Source organism: Haliaeetus leucocephalus, unplaced genomic scaffold (assembly GCF_000737465.1).
Source record: "Haliaeetus leucocephalus isolate CR32 unplaced genomic scaffold, Haliaeetus_leucocephalus-4.0 Scaffold722, whole genome shotgun sequence".
Classification (NCBI taxonomy): Eukaryota; Metazoa; Chordata; class Aves; order Accipitriformes; family Accipitridae; genus Haliaeetus; species Haliaeetus leucocephalus.
In genome coordinates, this window is record NW_010973158.1 from 1,029,198 (window position 1) to 1,045,891 (window position 16,694).

The 16,694-nt window shown below is 39.8% G+C and overlaps 1 protein-coding gene across 1 annotated transcript in view; it reads right to left on the reverse strand.

The window, feature by feature from the left end:
- MAST4 (microtubule associated serine/threonine kinase family member 4) overlaps positions 1–16,694 on the reverse strand; it is a 109,240-nt gene that overhangs the window by 75,416 nt on the left and 17,130 nt on the right. Inside the window, exon 2 of the mRNA XM_010580504.1 lies at positions 2,302–2,390. Within this exon, the coding sequence (XP_010578806.1) occupies positions 2,302–2,390 (89 nt within the window). The remainder of the gene's footprint in view (positions 1–2,301; positions 2,391–16,694) is intronic.

Genomic DNA, 16,694 nt, shown 5'->3' on the forward strand with positions numbered 1-16,694 from the left:
TGGCTGGACGCCAGGTGCCCAAAGCCGTTCTATCACTCCCCCTCCTCAGCTGGACAGGGCAGAGAAAAATATAACAAAGAGCTTACGGGTTGAGATAAGGACAGGAAAGATCACTCACCAATTACCGTCACAGGCAAAACAGACTCAACTTGGGGAAAATTAACTCAGTTTATTATCCGTCAACCAGAGTAAGGTAATGAGAAATAAAACCAAATCTCAGAACACCTTCCCTCCACCCCTCCCTTCTTCCCGGGCACAACTTCACTCCCGGATTTCTCTACCAAACCCCGCCCAGTGGCACAGGGGGACAGGGATGGGGTTTACGGTCATCACACATTATTTTCTGCCACTTCATCCTCCTCAGGGGGAGGGCTCATCACACTCTTCCCCTGCTCCAGCACGGGGTTCCAGCCACGGAAGACAGTCCTCCACGAACTTCTCCAACATGGGTCCTTCCCACAGGCTGCAGTTCTTCACGAACTGCTCCAGCATGGGTCCTTTCTACGGTGTGCAGTCCTTCAGAGGCACACTGCTCCAGCATGGGTCCCCCACGGGGTCACAAGTCCTGCCAGAAAAACCTGCTCCGTGGGCTCCTCTCTCCACAGATCCGCAGGTCCTGCCAGGAGCCTGCTCCATCATGGGGTTCCCACTGGGTCACAGCCTCCTTTGGGAACCCACCTGCTCCGGTGTGGGGTCCTCCATGGGCTGCAGGTGGATATCTGCTCCACCATGGACCTCCCTGGACTGCAGGGGGACAGCCTGCCTCACCATGGTCTTCACTACAGGCTGCAGGGGAATCTCTGCTCCGGCACCTGGAGCATCTCCTCCCCCTCCTTCTTCACTGACCTTGGTGTCCGCAGGGTTGTTTCTCTTACATGTTCTCACTCCTCTCTCCAGCGGCTATTTTTTTTCTCTCTGTCCCAACTTTTTTTCCTTCTTAAAAATGTTATCACAGAGGCGTTACCACTGTCGCTGATTGGCTTGGCCTTGGCCAGTGGCGGGTCCGTCCCAGAGCCGGCTGGTATGGGCTCTCTCGAACACAGGGGAAGCTTCCAGCAGCTTCTTACAGAAGCCACCCCTGTAACACCACCACCCCCCCACCCCAAAACCTTGCCACACAAAACCAATACAAAGACATCGGTTTCCAAACGGGTGGTATAGTCACTCATAGCAGCAGACATGCTAGTTCTCACAGCAAGCATTGCTATTGCTTTCATCAAGTCAGCACAGCACAACTAAAGCCTCTTTCTACAATGACCACAGATTCTGTGTTCCAAATGGCAATTTCTGCATCTGGGAGACCCAGAGAGGGATCCCAAACATTCCAACATTTCATTTTTCAGTTTTTAAAACTACACTGTGTTTTTCTTTGTTTGCTTGTTTTAAATGCTCTGCTGCCCTGAACTCTTCACAAATCTTCATGTTGTCTGGATTCCTATTTGTGATAACCTGCTGCTCAGAGTGAAAACCACCACCACATTTTTTCTAATAATGTTGCTTCCACAAGAGAACTGGAGATGCCTTACTAAACTCACCATCCTCTTCAAAAATTCAACTGGAACTCTGCACCTTCTCCTTTAGCATCCATTGGAGAACAGTTCTCCAAAGTATTCAGTGTCATTGCCTACACAAGGATTGGTGTGGCGCTTTCATTTAGGCATGTAGTTTACAGCCAGTGCCCAAAAACCATAAAGAGACAATAAAACTTTGAGGAAATGTGTTTTAATATGCTAAAAATATTCCTTTTTTAAATGAAGACAATCATTATCAATGTAATATTTATTTATGGTCTTTCATTCAATCTTTAAGTGCTTCAGGTGCTTTAGAAGCAAAACAAAATGATCATCAATTTATTGCTGTGTACGTGAAGCACAGAAATTTCCAGCAATGTGCCTAACACCACAAATCCTAGGGAGCAAAAGCACTAGGAATAGAACGTAATACCCTACCCGCGACTCCACTACCTTTACCTTGTATGCAAGCTATTTTTATATCCTTTTCACACTGAACTTGGCCCAGAAAGGGAAGGGGATGGGGGGAAGAAATGACATCAGAATGTCAGAATGCAAGGTGGGGAAATAAAAAATAGCTATATGATCCATGTTAGGTATTTCTGGACTGCTTCTTATCATAACAGAGGATTTATGGATCTAAACATAACAGAAATTTGGATGGAATGATATGCAACTTTTTGATATTATAAACAGTGGAAAGAAGAGTAGTAGCATAGAGAATGTGTCTGTTTTCTTTTCCTTACATAAACATTTTAAGAATTTAATAATAGCAGTAGTATAAAATCACCTGCATGAGCTGAGAGTGGTGAATGAGGTCGAGGCAGAGCTGAAGACTGGCCATTGCCCATCAAACTCTTCCTGTTGCTTGTTCTACAACTGTGGGCAAGAAGAGAGGAAAGACAACATCAGCATCAGAAATACAGTATGTACCAAATATGGACATTTTGAGATTCTGCTACTTTGTTCCTTTACTTCCCAGTCTCCTATTAAAAATCAGAGTGATTGTTTTTGTCCAGGAAGTCTAAGATCATACTGGATAATGGCAAAGACAGCAGTTTCCAAAGAAAATACACCATGGATACTTTTCAAGCTTGCATGTTTGCTATTCTGTGCAAAGACCAGCACTCCCCTGTAGAGTCATTTACAAAATGTTCTTCCCTGACTGTAGCTCGTTTCTCTGCCATATACTTTTTATAATACATAAAAATATACAAGCATAATGTGAAAAACAGTCTCAAGCTTAGAATCACCATTCAGTGATTAAACCTATTTCTGTTGCATGGACTGTAGAGCCAAATCACATGCTACAAAGAGCAATGATTTATCAATCTGAGAATGCTACAATAATTATAAACCTAATTATTGAGATAAATTTCACATCTGTGCCTTTTGTCAATGGAACAGATGATGCCTAAGAAGATGAATGCATTTTTTTACTCATGCATTTTTCATCTGCAAAGCCACTAATTTCCCATATCACAAGATCATTAGGCGAGATAAATAGTAAATTAATGCATCTATTAAACTTGGGAAAGGAGATATTTTTCTTGAATACATCATACAGTTTTTAAATATTTTTAGGCAAAATTGTTTTTCTTTCTTCCTCTTTCTACTATAATAAATATTCTCACAAACATAAATACCCAACACTGCAAACATTCATGCACAAGGAAAAGAGTATCTTGAAGTCAAAGAAACCGTAACTGTGTATAAACTTAAGCGCATATGCTAATGTTTACAGCACTGCAACCAGAATTTTTTCCTGTAAAGGTTTAGAAAAACTCAAAACCACTAAAAGCGGAAAAATTCATACATAACACCTTTTCATTAACACAGTAGGTTCCAACAGAAGCAGATTCAGATATTATTTGCAGATGTCTCCAAAAGATGACTTTCGTAACATTATGATCTCTATATAACAGCCAGAAAGCATGACTGATTAGTCTTGATATGGTATAAGTTGAACAAAATGCAAAAGAAAGGACAGAGTCTAATAGCATAAACAGCTAAGTAAAACAGATTAAAAAAAAATCCAAAGCAATACTGAAAACAAGAAAAATAAAAAAGAAAACGAGGAAATACTGAGTATGAAAGCAGTATAGAAGATACCTGCAATACGCAGAAAAAAAAAAAAAAAAATCAAACACTAAGACCAATCTCCCCTTGAGAAATCTTTTGTGAAGCAGCAAGAGTGCCATTCCCCACTGTTTAATGGGTTAATGCAAAGTTCATTTGCGTGAATTGCACAATGAATTGCCACATCAATTATTATAATCAATTAAACAATGAGTTAACTCATGAATATATACTTATCATTCCTGCAGATCTATGTAAGAAAAGAAAGCACAAAATAATTGCAAGATTCATATTTAGAGCACTGGAAAAGTCAAAACTTATTTAAGACCTACACCACAATTTCTAAGCCGAACAATCAGGGAGAACTTTTTAAATGTGAAATTATATACATGTGTTTCTAGGAATCTGTCTAGATTAAGGTCAGCTTTCTACAAGTATTTTTAACATACTCAGCACTTAATCTACTTTTTAAATGATAGAACTTGAGTAAATATTCCATACTTCATTAGACAACAATTTTGAAGTCATATTGTTTCCCCGATCTTTAAATTTTGTCCAGCTGAAGAGTCATATTCAATTCTTCTCTTATCTAAGAATGGTCCAAATTCTTCCTTTTGGCTTCATGCAATATCACTGTACTTTTTGTAACTTTTCTTGTATCATATTATGACAAGCCTCACTTTATCTGCTACACTTGTTTTTAAAAGCTTGAATAACTGCTCCTTTGCAATTCTCCAATCTAAAACTGGTGCCAGCGGCAACTTTTTGTATTCATTAGACCTTTGTTAAAGAACACACAGATTGCATCTATCCACGATGATGTGAGGATATCACTTCAGCATCTGTGGTGCAGACTGGGGTTAAGAGACCCCATTACAGGACTTTAAAGCAGCTTTGCATGGCTGAAGTTCGGGATATAACGGATCACCACATCTCCTGTCACAAGGAGGGAATACCTTTTAAGCATATAATCCTCGATATGTTCTCAGCAAAACAAACATTACTTTCAACAAATTCTAGGCACCCTTCACCGATTTTGCTACAAAGACAATTCCAGATACAGGTTTATCAGTATCATTTGCCCTTATCTGTAGAAATTGAGAGTTTTAGCACTTTTGCCATAATTTCCTATGTAAATAAATGACTACCTTGTATTCACTGTTACATTAAAATTCAAACTTCACATTCTTCAGGTGAAGTTAGTGTAACACCTTTCACAAATCATTATCAAAGATATCTAATTCAAATTATCTTGATTTTTGAGGTGTAATTTTTAAGAATTACTTCTGGGGAGTACGATGGCAATACCTTCAGTATCAAGATCTTATGTAATGAGAAAACTTTCCCCCAACTGCCATTTCAAAAAAATCTCTGCTATTTGCTCAGACGCAGCTGCAGCTATATGGAGAATTTATCTTTTATCACACAAATGAAATGTTCTATTGAGAAATAAAAAATAAAAAATACCAAGTCTCCTCTATTTATCTTACCAGTAAGGTAAGATGCAAATCACTGCATGAAAGGACAAAATTCTATCCTAGAACTCTTGCTGTAGCTTTGTTTTTTCAATTCTGTTTCACAAAGATTCTGAAACAACGTTATCCATCTTGTATAATCTGTGAAACACAACTCCTTCCCCAGAATAATACTATTACAGAAGAGGCTTTTTGTGGGTGGAAAAAGAAAAATCTTCAGGGAACCTTGAAAGATGATCTAAGCTGCTAGAATACCACAAATGGGAAGCAGGGTCACACTGAGGAGCTATCAAAGCATCACTTACTCTACTGCATTTAGCCTTGAAACAGCAATCTTCCATATACAAAAGAATCCCAGAAGTTAAAGCCATTCTGCAGACAAAATACTTTTTCCTAGATCTCTGAACACATCAAGTAACTTTCCCCTTCTATTGTCTTCATAAACTGTTCTCCCATTCAAATCTGACAAGATAAACCAACTGATAAGAGGCAGCCCTGAAAGAAAGCCTCTTTGTCTGCAGGAAAGTTACAGCAGTGCAGGAACAGTCTACAGGGATTTTAACTTAGGGAAACATAAACCTTGGTAAACCATAGAGCGCTACACCCTCAAAACGCAATTCTCTTAAGCATTGGATTTCATGTTGTGATCAGGTTGCATGGCACAGAGAAGAGACTACCAAGTCAGGCAGCAGATACAACACTGGGTTTAGAGCACTGAAAAGGAAGGAGAAAGAAAACCATCTTTTTCCAAGGAGAAAAAGAGTGGGGGAGACAAAAGGGGGGGGGGGATCAGTCACGTTCAACAATAATCAAACTTTGGGGTGCACACAAACTTAAACAGAATACAAAGTTTAAAAATTGTGCCCTTCATCACCTTCTCTGCCCCAGGAAGATCCTTCCTGGACTGTAGTCTGTTGCCCACAACTTAAAGTGGCAGTCCTGGATAACTACCTATCTGGAAGTAGTTGGCATTACACTGTATCAGTAGAGACCTGGACTACTGGCACTGCTCTTTATCTTGGAATCCAACCTGTAATTTCCTATTTGGTTTCCAAATCCCCCCAAGACAGGTTCTGCCTTACCTCCTGCTCTCCACCACTGACACTCCTGCCCACTCACACCTCTCCTCCCTACCCTGACTTCTCATCACGTCTCACTGCTGGTGAATTCCTCCTTCATCCCAGCTCCAGTATCAGGTCCAACACACTAACCTCTGAGTCACTTCTCCATCTGCTACAGATGATCAACGTTTCCCATGAGAAGCCCTCATGATAAAGCAAATAGAGGACACTGCATAAGAAGTGCCTTGTGCTCAACTTTGTTAATTACAAAGCAAGGATGAACTACAGCTGCTGAAAGATGCAATCCAACTGAATAAAGCTTGATTACCTTGGTCCTTAAATAGCCATAATTCTTCCCATACTAGGCAAAAATCTGTTGGGGTAGAGATGATGGTAACTGCTAGATTGAAACCAGCAAAGCACAAGATAAAAGTACTAGTATGGCCATTAAAATAGAGCTACACTCCACAAGCTCTTGGAAACACTAAATAGAATAAAAAGTTGAAGCAGAAATACAGTTCTTCTAGGACAGGGAGTACTTCATCCAGAGCTCAAATATTAAATGCAGGTTTCCTGATAATCAAGAAATGGTAAACACTGCAAGAGGTATGCACTGAAATGGAATTTTCTTCCTCAAAACAAGGGCTAATATGTGAGCAAATTACTGGCAGTAAAGGTTAATTTCTACCCCACCCCCCCCAAAAAAGTAGGGAAAGAAGGCTATTTTGACGGAGATTACCACTTGCCATGCTTTTCATGGGAAATTTGGCATTAGCTTTAGTCATTTATAATGATTTCATTTCAACGTTCTCAATTATTAATATTTACACTTGTAATGAAGATGGATTTGGACTGTAAGCTCTTATGACAGTTCACCACCTTTCACAGGCTACGCTGAGCACAGCACTACCCCGCAACACTGCTTAATTTTGCTATCAGTGTAACACAGTGGTTTAGCTGAAGGTAAAGATTAAAAAGGGACGACTCCTAGTAAGAGAGGCTGTAGAAAAAATGTTTTATTTGCTAATACAAGTACAGAGAAATTAAGCTATTGCCCTACCCAGAATGCAAAGCCTGACTATGTAGATACAAGAGAGACTAATAACGCAAGACAAGCACTCCCATAAACGCTCTAGGGATAGTAAGTATGGTTATAATTTCTCTAGTGTTAAAATTGCATAGCTGAAAACTACCTCAGGAGGAACATGCTGTGCCTAGCAAGACTTGAGATGTGGCCCCTTTGTTTATACAGAAAAGTTAAATTTAAGTTATATTTCAGTTATATTTAACTTGTTATGAAGCAAGCTAACCTGTGACTTCATAGTTACTTATTATCTTCATGAACAGCAATGCTGAAGAGTCAACAGGGCAAACAGCACTGACTTAAAAAAAAATTAAAACACTTGAAGTGAGGAATTTAGCTTGTTGTGTTTGGGGGTTTTTTTGTTTTATTTTGTTTTTAAAGAAAAAGAAACCTTTTGCATTAAAAAGCAGTTTGGTGAGTATTTCCCAGCTCTCCAGAATCCAGGCAAGTTCTGTGGGACGCTAACTCGAATGAATGCGAAAATGAGCTGCCATGAAGAGATGACGCACACTGATGCTGCAGCAGCTTCCTTGTCAAAAGAAGCCTTTAAGCTTGTATTTGATGAAGCATCTCCTGATCTAGAAAGTCAAAGTAACACACAGCCTGCAGTTAATGCTAGTTTCACACCTTGATCACTTTATAAAAGAAAATGAATCAACCAAGAATGTTCTTCTCTGAATACTGTGGTATTAGGGTTACATGAGCAAAATCCACATGCTCTATTCAGTGCTATTCAGGCTGAGAAGTTGGGGTTGTTCAGCCTGGAAAAAAGAAGGCTCTGGGGAAACCTAAAGGGAGCCTACAGGAAAGCCAGAGGGGGACTTTTTACAAGGACAAGTAGTAATAGGACAAGGAGCAATGGCTTTAAACTGAAAGAGGGTAGATTTAGACTACATGTAAGGAAGCAGGTCTTCACTGTGAGGGTGGTGAGACACTGGAACAGGTTGCCCAGAGAGGTTGTGGGTGCCCCATCCCTGGAAGTGTTCAAGGCCAGGTTGGATGCGGCTTTGAGCAACCTGGTCCAGTGGAAGGTGTTCCTGTCCGTGGCAGGGGGGGCTGGAACTACATGATCTTTCAGGTCCCAACCAAAACCATTCTATGATTGTATTTTCTGCTGCCCTGTTCTACCCTATAGCTAAGGGAGACTGAAGAGTAAAGAAGCAAAGGTTTACAATTTTGCAGAGATTATTTCCTAGACTCAAGTAGGTAAATTCTCGAGGTGCTACAATCATTGAGAGAAATATGCAAACCATCTGAATGCAAGTAAAACATACTATCAGTAACACCCAGAATTTTCTTCTTGTTCTTTTAATGGCTTTCAATGTTCCACACTCATATCCATTTAGTATCACCTAGCGTTATTTGCTGATATATTTTTACTAGGCTGTATGTCTGCATATATACTTTCCAAAGTTGCTGCCTGCATATAGATATGTATATAAGCATATACATATATACATTCATATTTACATGTATAAAATGTATATATGTCTTTTTATAAACATATGTATATAATCCTAGATTTAAAACATTACATATACAGCCAAACATTCTATTTATTCACTCTGTGAGGAATTATTCCACATCAGTCTTTAATGAGCTAGGAAAAAAAAAAGCTCTTAAGTCTTAACTGTTGTAATGTATGGGTTCAGGTTTTACTCTTCTGTATTTAAAGTTTAGTCAACTTAAATGAGACCAGTTTTAGTCTGAAGAAGTAAGAGTGCTGTCAAAACATAATAAATGACACACCAAGATGAAGTACAGAGCTGCTGGCAGCCCTAGTTTGGCAGAGTTTGTCCTGAATCTTTCCAACATTACAGTGAGCATTTCAGTTTGGCTACTGGCCAAGTATGCATGGACAGTAAGCTAAGGGTCCTCTCTAGGTACTCATGCATTTGTGTTGAACTCCTTTTTCCCCTACATTACTACCACCTACCAGCAGGCCACCAGAACTTCATCATTCCTCAGCCATACAAAAAAAGAGACCTCAGTCTTTTCCTTCTTTTCTTCTAAGAAAATCTGCAGGGAAAATAAAACTTAAAATGCAGCCAACTGGATGCATGATCACCTTCTGCATGGACTGCCTGAAGGGCTCAAATGCATGCAAGACAGCATCATTGCAAAAATATCTGCCAAGAAAAATCAGAGAAATGCAAAAATATATGCTAAATCTGTGCTGTTTGGACCCAAGAAAGACTGTCACAAAGACAGACTTCTTTATTCTGCAGAAGGCCTCTCAATCTCCACCCCTCTAGTGTACTACAAAACAAATGAACAGATCCTTCATTACGCCTTCTCAACTGTACTTGCTAGTTAGCTATGTGTTCGGTGTATTTAACTCCAGTGACTGCTCTCACTTTTACTCTAAGCAATTTTAATCCATCATTTTTCTTCTTCTCACACAGGAGAAAATCAGCAGTTTCAAGAAATCTGAATTTCTTCTGCAGAACTAAAATGGTGTATTTCTATCTGTTATGTTCCTTCCTAAAAAAAAACGAATTCAGTTTTAACTTGTTATAAATATTTAATTATGTAACATAAAAAGGATTATTAAGCTAACTACTAACTCCATAGCTGCACAATATTCACAAAATAGCTGCATACAAGATAAAGTCTGTAACGCACACAAAGCTGGCGGGCAGCAGAGAGCAGACAAAAAGAACACACAGGATCATAAACCAGCCCACTGCGCAATTCTGCTTCATTATCCACAAAATGCAGTTTTTGCATCTTCATATCATACAACCTATTGAGAACACGCCGATGGGATCATTTAAATCCCACTGCTTCTTGAATTTCTTTTTAAATCTTATTTGTGTTCTGGGAAGGGACATAAACCGTTATGAGGTGAAGAGCACATTTGCTATAATACTGAGATATTTAACTAAATTCCTCGATGCACCAGTATTACGCTTTCAAAATAGAAAGGTAAATAGGAAGCTAGTACCAGAAGTAGAAGAAAACACACACAGGGCTGGCCTAAATCATCACTAGTATGATTATCTTTATCTTACAAAATTCAGGAGATAAAAAAAAAAAAAAGGCAGAAACACTTACTGGAAAAAAACAGTAATAATCAGGAACCATAGTGATGGGTTTATAATATTTAACAAGTGCTACCTTAAAAAAAAAAGCTTCATACATCACACCTGTGAACATCAAAGCATCAATACTTTGGAGATGTTAATGAAATGAAGTAGTGCCTTGACTTGGATAGTAGATAACCCTGCAGAAACCATTTGCATTAGACAGGAAATACCCTATCTACTGGAGAGCACATGCCTATCAAGGCTGCAGCACAGGCAGGTGGTTTAAAACACAGGTCTCACTGTGCTCTTGGCCACCCCCAGCAGTGTCACGTTAACCCAGATCACTCCAGATTGACTTGAGACTACACGCTTTTGGTGCGCCCCTTGGGATAAGACAATGCAGCCAGACATTTCTTACCATGTTGTGGTGGTCAGGCTGGGGGCAGGATGTTTCTCGCTCTGCCCCCTTGCTCGTTGTTAACAGCTTGGGAGAAACTGGGGGAGTGTGGGGAGCAGAGGGAGGCGAGTTGGGGCTGCTGGATACAATTCTCTGCTGCTCCTCCCTCCAAAGCCTCCACTCCACCTCAGGCTGGAGTGCTGTCTGCCAGGCTGTAGCATAGACACCGTCACAGGCGGTGCTTGCCTCTGGCTCTGTCCCCAGTTTGGGAGCTAGGCTGGTGCCCCGTGACTGCTGCTGCTGCTCACAACACCAAGAAGTCAGACTCGGGCGAGGAGGTAGCTGGGGGATATACTCCTCACCTTTCCACCCCCAGATGAAGTTAAGGTATAGAGCAAGAGCGTTTTCCACACTTACACAGAACAGAGCATCCCACCTACTGGCAATTTTGACCCAGTCCAGCCCTTCAAAAAAACCAGAACAAAACCAATAAACAGATGGGTCCTATTCCAGCCATATTTCCTTTGAACAACATCCATCCAGACTCGAGGACTAACCAGGCCATTTCAGTACTGCAAGGGAGCCAAGCACATACCCTGAGCTTTCTGTAACTCTGGTTGAAACTGAGGCCACTACAGTTCAGAATTAAGATAAAACACGGGAGTGTCTCCAAACTAGAGACGGAAGACCTGTTTATCCAGATACCACAGTGAAATCCTGTCTACCTTCTCCCCAGCTTTCTCATTCTGTTTTCCACTTAGACCTATGACCTCTTGGCTTTCTTTGCTTTTTCCCTGCTGGTGGCTGTTCCCAACACCCACAGCTCTGAGCACCACTGTTTGTAACTCATCATATATCATGGAATCAGTGGGCCATGATGATAAGCCAGACAGACCTCCTCATAACATTGAAAGCATTCCCCAAATAGCACAGAGAGTAGCTTTAGGGAGTGCTTCTCTTGGCCGAAAGTGTGCATGATATTAATACTTGATAAAGTGTCAAAGGGCTAAAGTCTGCCTGGTACCTCAGTAGATGTCTAGGAGACACCTCAGAAACAACCACTCCATTTCCAGTTGGGGGAAGGAAAGAATTAAGTCTGCTCTGCTTCTTGCTACAGAAGTTGTGCTTCATCTTCCTTTCAACCTCCTCAATTTGTCTGTACTCATCAAAATATTTATGTTGCCAAGGCTACTTTCACATAAAAAGAATCAGAGGGTTCTTAAAACAAAAGTCTACACAGTACCCTTTATCACATGAAACACTCTATGCTCTGCACTCCAAAGATTCTCCCCATGAGAACAGCCACTAAAAGACAAGCTCCTAGAAATATTTTTCCCTACATTATTTCATAATTTTTTAGGAGTTTTGAGCTTTTTTTTCCCTTAACCCTCCCCCAAAATAATCATGAAGTAGTACAACTAAATTAATCATATCCTAAAATTCAAGAGTAGCAAATTGGGAGCTGCCTAAAGTAGAGAGATTTTACATGGTTTCACTTTCAAACCCAATAGTTCTCTTCTGGTTTAACCCCTAAAATAATTTCTATTTATATCTGACTCCTTTCTCCTGCAATTAAATACTAACAATTCATTTTTACTCGAAAGAGTAGTGAGACCAGACTGGACTGCCCCTTTCCTCCCTTGCTAAATTTGGTAGCTCTCAATCTCTCAGAACTGTAAGGGAACCCATAGTGATGAAATGTGTTGTCTTTAAATCTTTAGCAAATACTGCCAAAGATTCAAGGGGTGAATGGGTAAGACAGCGCCAGAACAATGCACCTGACTGAAGAAAAACTAGATTTCCAGACCAAACCTACCAGGAACAAAAGTCTGAATTTTTTATTCCTACTTGGGCAGGATCCTAAAGCTAAAAGACACTTTTTCGTATCAATGTTTATTTTGTGACTGAAACCTCCATCACCTGAAAAATCTCTTGTGGAATAAGAAGGTTCATGAATACCAACCCAGCAAACCTTTATGTCTCTTGCACCAAAACTCCTTTTTCTATAAACTTCACATCTTCAAGAGAAACACATAGTTATCAGAGAGATGACAGCCTACATGTGCACAGGCATAAGCAGGGTTCACCTGTATTTACCAAAATCACTGTTAATCCCACCTAAATACATAAGGCCTGTCACCACTTAAGAAGCAAATGCTTCACACAGTTCTGAAACAGAAACAGGGACACTGAGTGCTTCCTAGTGAAGGCGCATCTTCAAGCCTCCCCCTCCCACATACTCCTGCCCAAATGCTGGGACCACGCCGATCTTTAAAAACAGCTGGAATGATGGTGAAATAGTATAGCTGCAATAGCTACCACCCTAAGCAATATAATTCAGCAGAAAGTTTCTGAAAGGGATTTCTGGAACAGCAACAAAAACAGAATTCCTTTTGTTGCAGCTGGGGTGGGGGGGTGGGGAGAACTCAAAGATGTCAAGTCTCCAGCAGACACACTCTCCCAGTAAGAGTAGAAGGTCCTGAGCCCTGCCATTATTTAAGCTCTCGAGAACCAGAAATGAAGATACACATCCACAGACTGCAAAGCACTGCAATGATGAAGCACAGATGCCTACTGAGCATTTGACACACAAGGGAAATGAGCTTCATCCCTTCTGCAGCAGTTTGGCATTAACTACAGTGGTTTCTCTCTCTCCTTTCCTCATATACATATAAGAGTTGCCAAAAATTTGCAATAAATGCCTAATTTTAAACTATGCAATATGAGATAAATGTTAACCCTTTCTTTAAAGGAATTAATGCAAATAACAGGGAAATGGTCCTGTTCCCTTTTATTTCTGAACTTTTAAAAGAGGCAAGAGGCAATATTATACAACTAAAGTAGCACACCTTCCATACAAGTAATAAACATTTTGAAATTAGTATTCTGTACTGTCTTTTGCTTGGACATAAGTAGTCAGTAGCGCTTAAGCAGTTAATACACTGGAATTAAGGAAATGAAGAAAACACTTAAAAAAATAAATCACTGTTTAGTACAAAATATGGGTGTTTGAAAACTATGCCCTTTACTGGTTAGGAGCCTGCATATGAACAATTAAGCAGGAAGCATTCAACCTGAAAACTACGTCTGTTCCCATAAGACCTCTGGCAGCACAGTCAGTGTCCCACATTTGAATGTGCACACGTTGACTGCAGTCCAGAAATTTAGTTTGCAAACAAAAGACCCCCTTCTCTTTACTGAGACCCACATTCTCCTTCCCTTCCACTGTCAGCTGACCAAAAGTTTTTTAATTAAATCATAATTAAGCATCTAGAAGCATTATTTTCCTGGGGGGAGGGGGCTGAAGGGAGGGCGCATGGAGGAAATCCTTTCATTATGCCCATTCAGCTGTTGGTGTCTGTTGAGCCTGCCGAAGAGGGTGTCAATTAATGTCAGCTATGGCAGCTTTCATGAAGAGGCTGTTTGTTCAGTAGGAACTGGCCATCTGCAAAGTCATGCTGAAACGTAAGCAACCAAACACTCTATGGCCACAACGTTAAGACATCACTGGACACATACGTGCAGCCAGCAAGGTGGCATTCCCCATCAGTCATACGGGGCTGTAACAAATCAGGTTCTTTTTTCCCTTGGAGTTCCCAAACACAGCAACATCCCTTTAATAGCAAAACAACAAATGACCAATATAAAAACCCTGTATGTCTGGTCTTCCTTTTTCCAGATGAAAACTGAGCTTATATAACTGGCATAACTGTTTATTATTATTATTATTTATTTAACAAAGCTTCACAAAAAAAATTAACAGAAAAAAGAGAAATCTGTGCTGGCACATAGCTGATACCATTTACAAAACTACAGAAACTACATCAATTGCTTCTTGCCACCACAATTTTTTATTAGATATACAGTATCTACACTCAAGAGTTAGCTGTGCATCTATACTGGTACAATTATACATGCATATTCTCCCTTCTACAGATGTAGTTACATCATAGAGTAAAAGTCTTTTACTGGTTCAGATTCTCCCAGATGGAAATAAAGGTGAACCATGAGAATACAAACTCTCTTCTTCAACTGCAATTATGTACTAACAAAGCTATGTCAGCAAAATTAACTGACTAGCTATAACTCAAACCATTACCCCTGTTTAAAACCCAGTGTGTAGGTCTGGAAGCAAACTTCAGCTCTACATGCCAGTACACCTACTGAGGAAAGCAATCTATTATACATGCAGATCACCCTGCTTTGCTGCAAAGTCATGGTGAGGTAATTGGGAATGTCTGAATAATCTCCCGTGAAGCAATTCAAACATATCCAGGCAGAGTCATCAGCAGGGATGACAACACAAGGCTTCTGACATCCATTCATTCTCTTTTTTTTTTTTTTGGGGGGGTGGGGGGGGGTAATGATTAATCATCAAGCACCACAGAAGCCAGGAAAGATTAGATGATTTATGTGTTTCAGTTTGCTGCCACAGACCTGGCACTTACATATACATGCGCATTTATACTATTAAAAATAGTATGCTGCAGTATTAAAAAAAGTTTCAGTGGTGTACATTTCAAGTGACTGGATTACTCAAACAGTGAGGTCAGAAACAAATTATCTAGGCCGTCCCATATAAGTACTGATAAAGCATTCATGTTATGCCACCAAATGTTCCCTTCCCCCTGACATGCTGTATGTCACTTTAATGATCCAAGTGTCCAAATCTCTCAGCCAGAAATACTGTATAACTTTAGAATCTCTTAAGCCTATCTAACATAGGTTTTCTGGAGATCAAAACACAATTGCACAGGGTTGCAGTCTCTCATACAGGCTCTGAGAAGAGATGACACATTATGCAGGAAGAGGGGAATTTTTCTTCTCTGCAATGGTATACTTCAAGCTCTTTCCCACAACCGGTGACCCAGCACAACTATAACACAATCTGACCTTAAATTTATCCACATGGTTACATCTAATGAAAATCTGCTGAGTGAAACTGGAAAACGAGTAGCATTTTCCTAGCAAAAAACAACAGTAGGCATTCAACGCTACAAGTCTTCAAGTAGAGCTCTAATGAAATGAAATTTACCTCCAAGAATTAATCTGGTCCACAAAATCCATCCATATTTTGTCTTTATTAAGAACTCTTTCTGTGAGTAATGTTTTACAGAAACTTGGAATTTTCAGGACCAAGTGAGCTTAATTTTTCATTTATAGGTCTCCTGATTCCCTTCAGTAGCCAGTAACACCCTATTTTCTCATGAAAATCCAAAAAACACAGAAACAAGGCAAAATGACAATTTAAAATTAACTTTTATCCCTAGTATACTTTTCTATGCAAGACATAAATCTATACAATGATACAGTAACCCACAAGAATATAGAGAAAAGACTAACTCCATCTTAAACACATCAGAGTATACAAGCAATTTATAAAAACAAATTTTGCATATACTTTGCCCTATCCATATCAGGAAAGGAGTATTTTACTACCAAAGTAATGTACTAATTGTTCACAAATAGAAGTAGGTCACAGAGGATTCATGAACGCAAATGCCAGTGACTCAGTGTAGAAGAAAGAAGAAAAGGAAGAAAATGAGTGCAAGGATATGATTTATAGTGTGCAAATGGCTATGAGCTAATACTGTGAAGAGGAATAATTTCACAACGAAGATTTGTTTAATTCACCCTGGTGTGTCAAGAATGAAGCATCACATAAAACAACTAATAAAGCAACATCCACTATTGAGACAAAAAAGCAAGCAGTGATAATTACAGTTAACTTTTTAATTTTAGACAAATGGGTTAACTTACTGTCCACAGCTATGAAAGCCTACAACCTACCTGACCCAACCAGCAGCAATAGCTTTAGGTGCCCGATCTAGCAGTGCTGCTGGCAGTAACAAGAACAAACTGAGATGCTACAGGAAATACTGCCTGTCAAACTATGCAGCACAGGCTGGCATACATCTGTATTAAACTTAACTGTTTAAACAATATCTACTCTAATACAAGCAGGATTGCAGGCAAACTAAAGGAGAGGAAACCAAAACGAGTGTGTTGTCAACTGTTACAGCTGTATGATGTAGTACGTGCAGTTATTGTTGAAGTT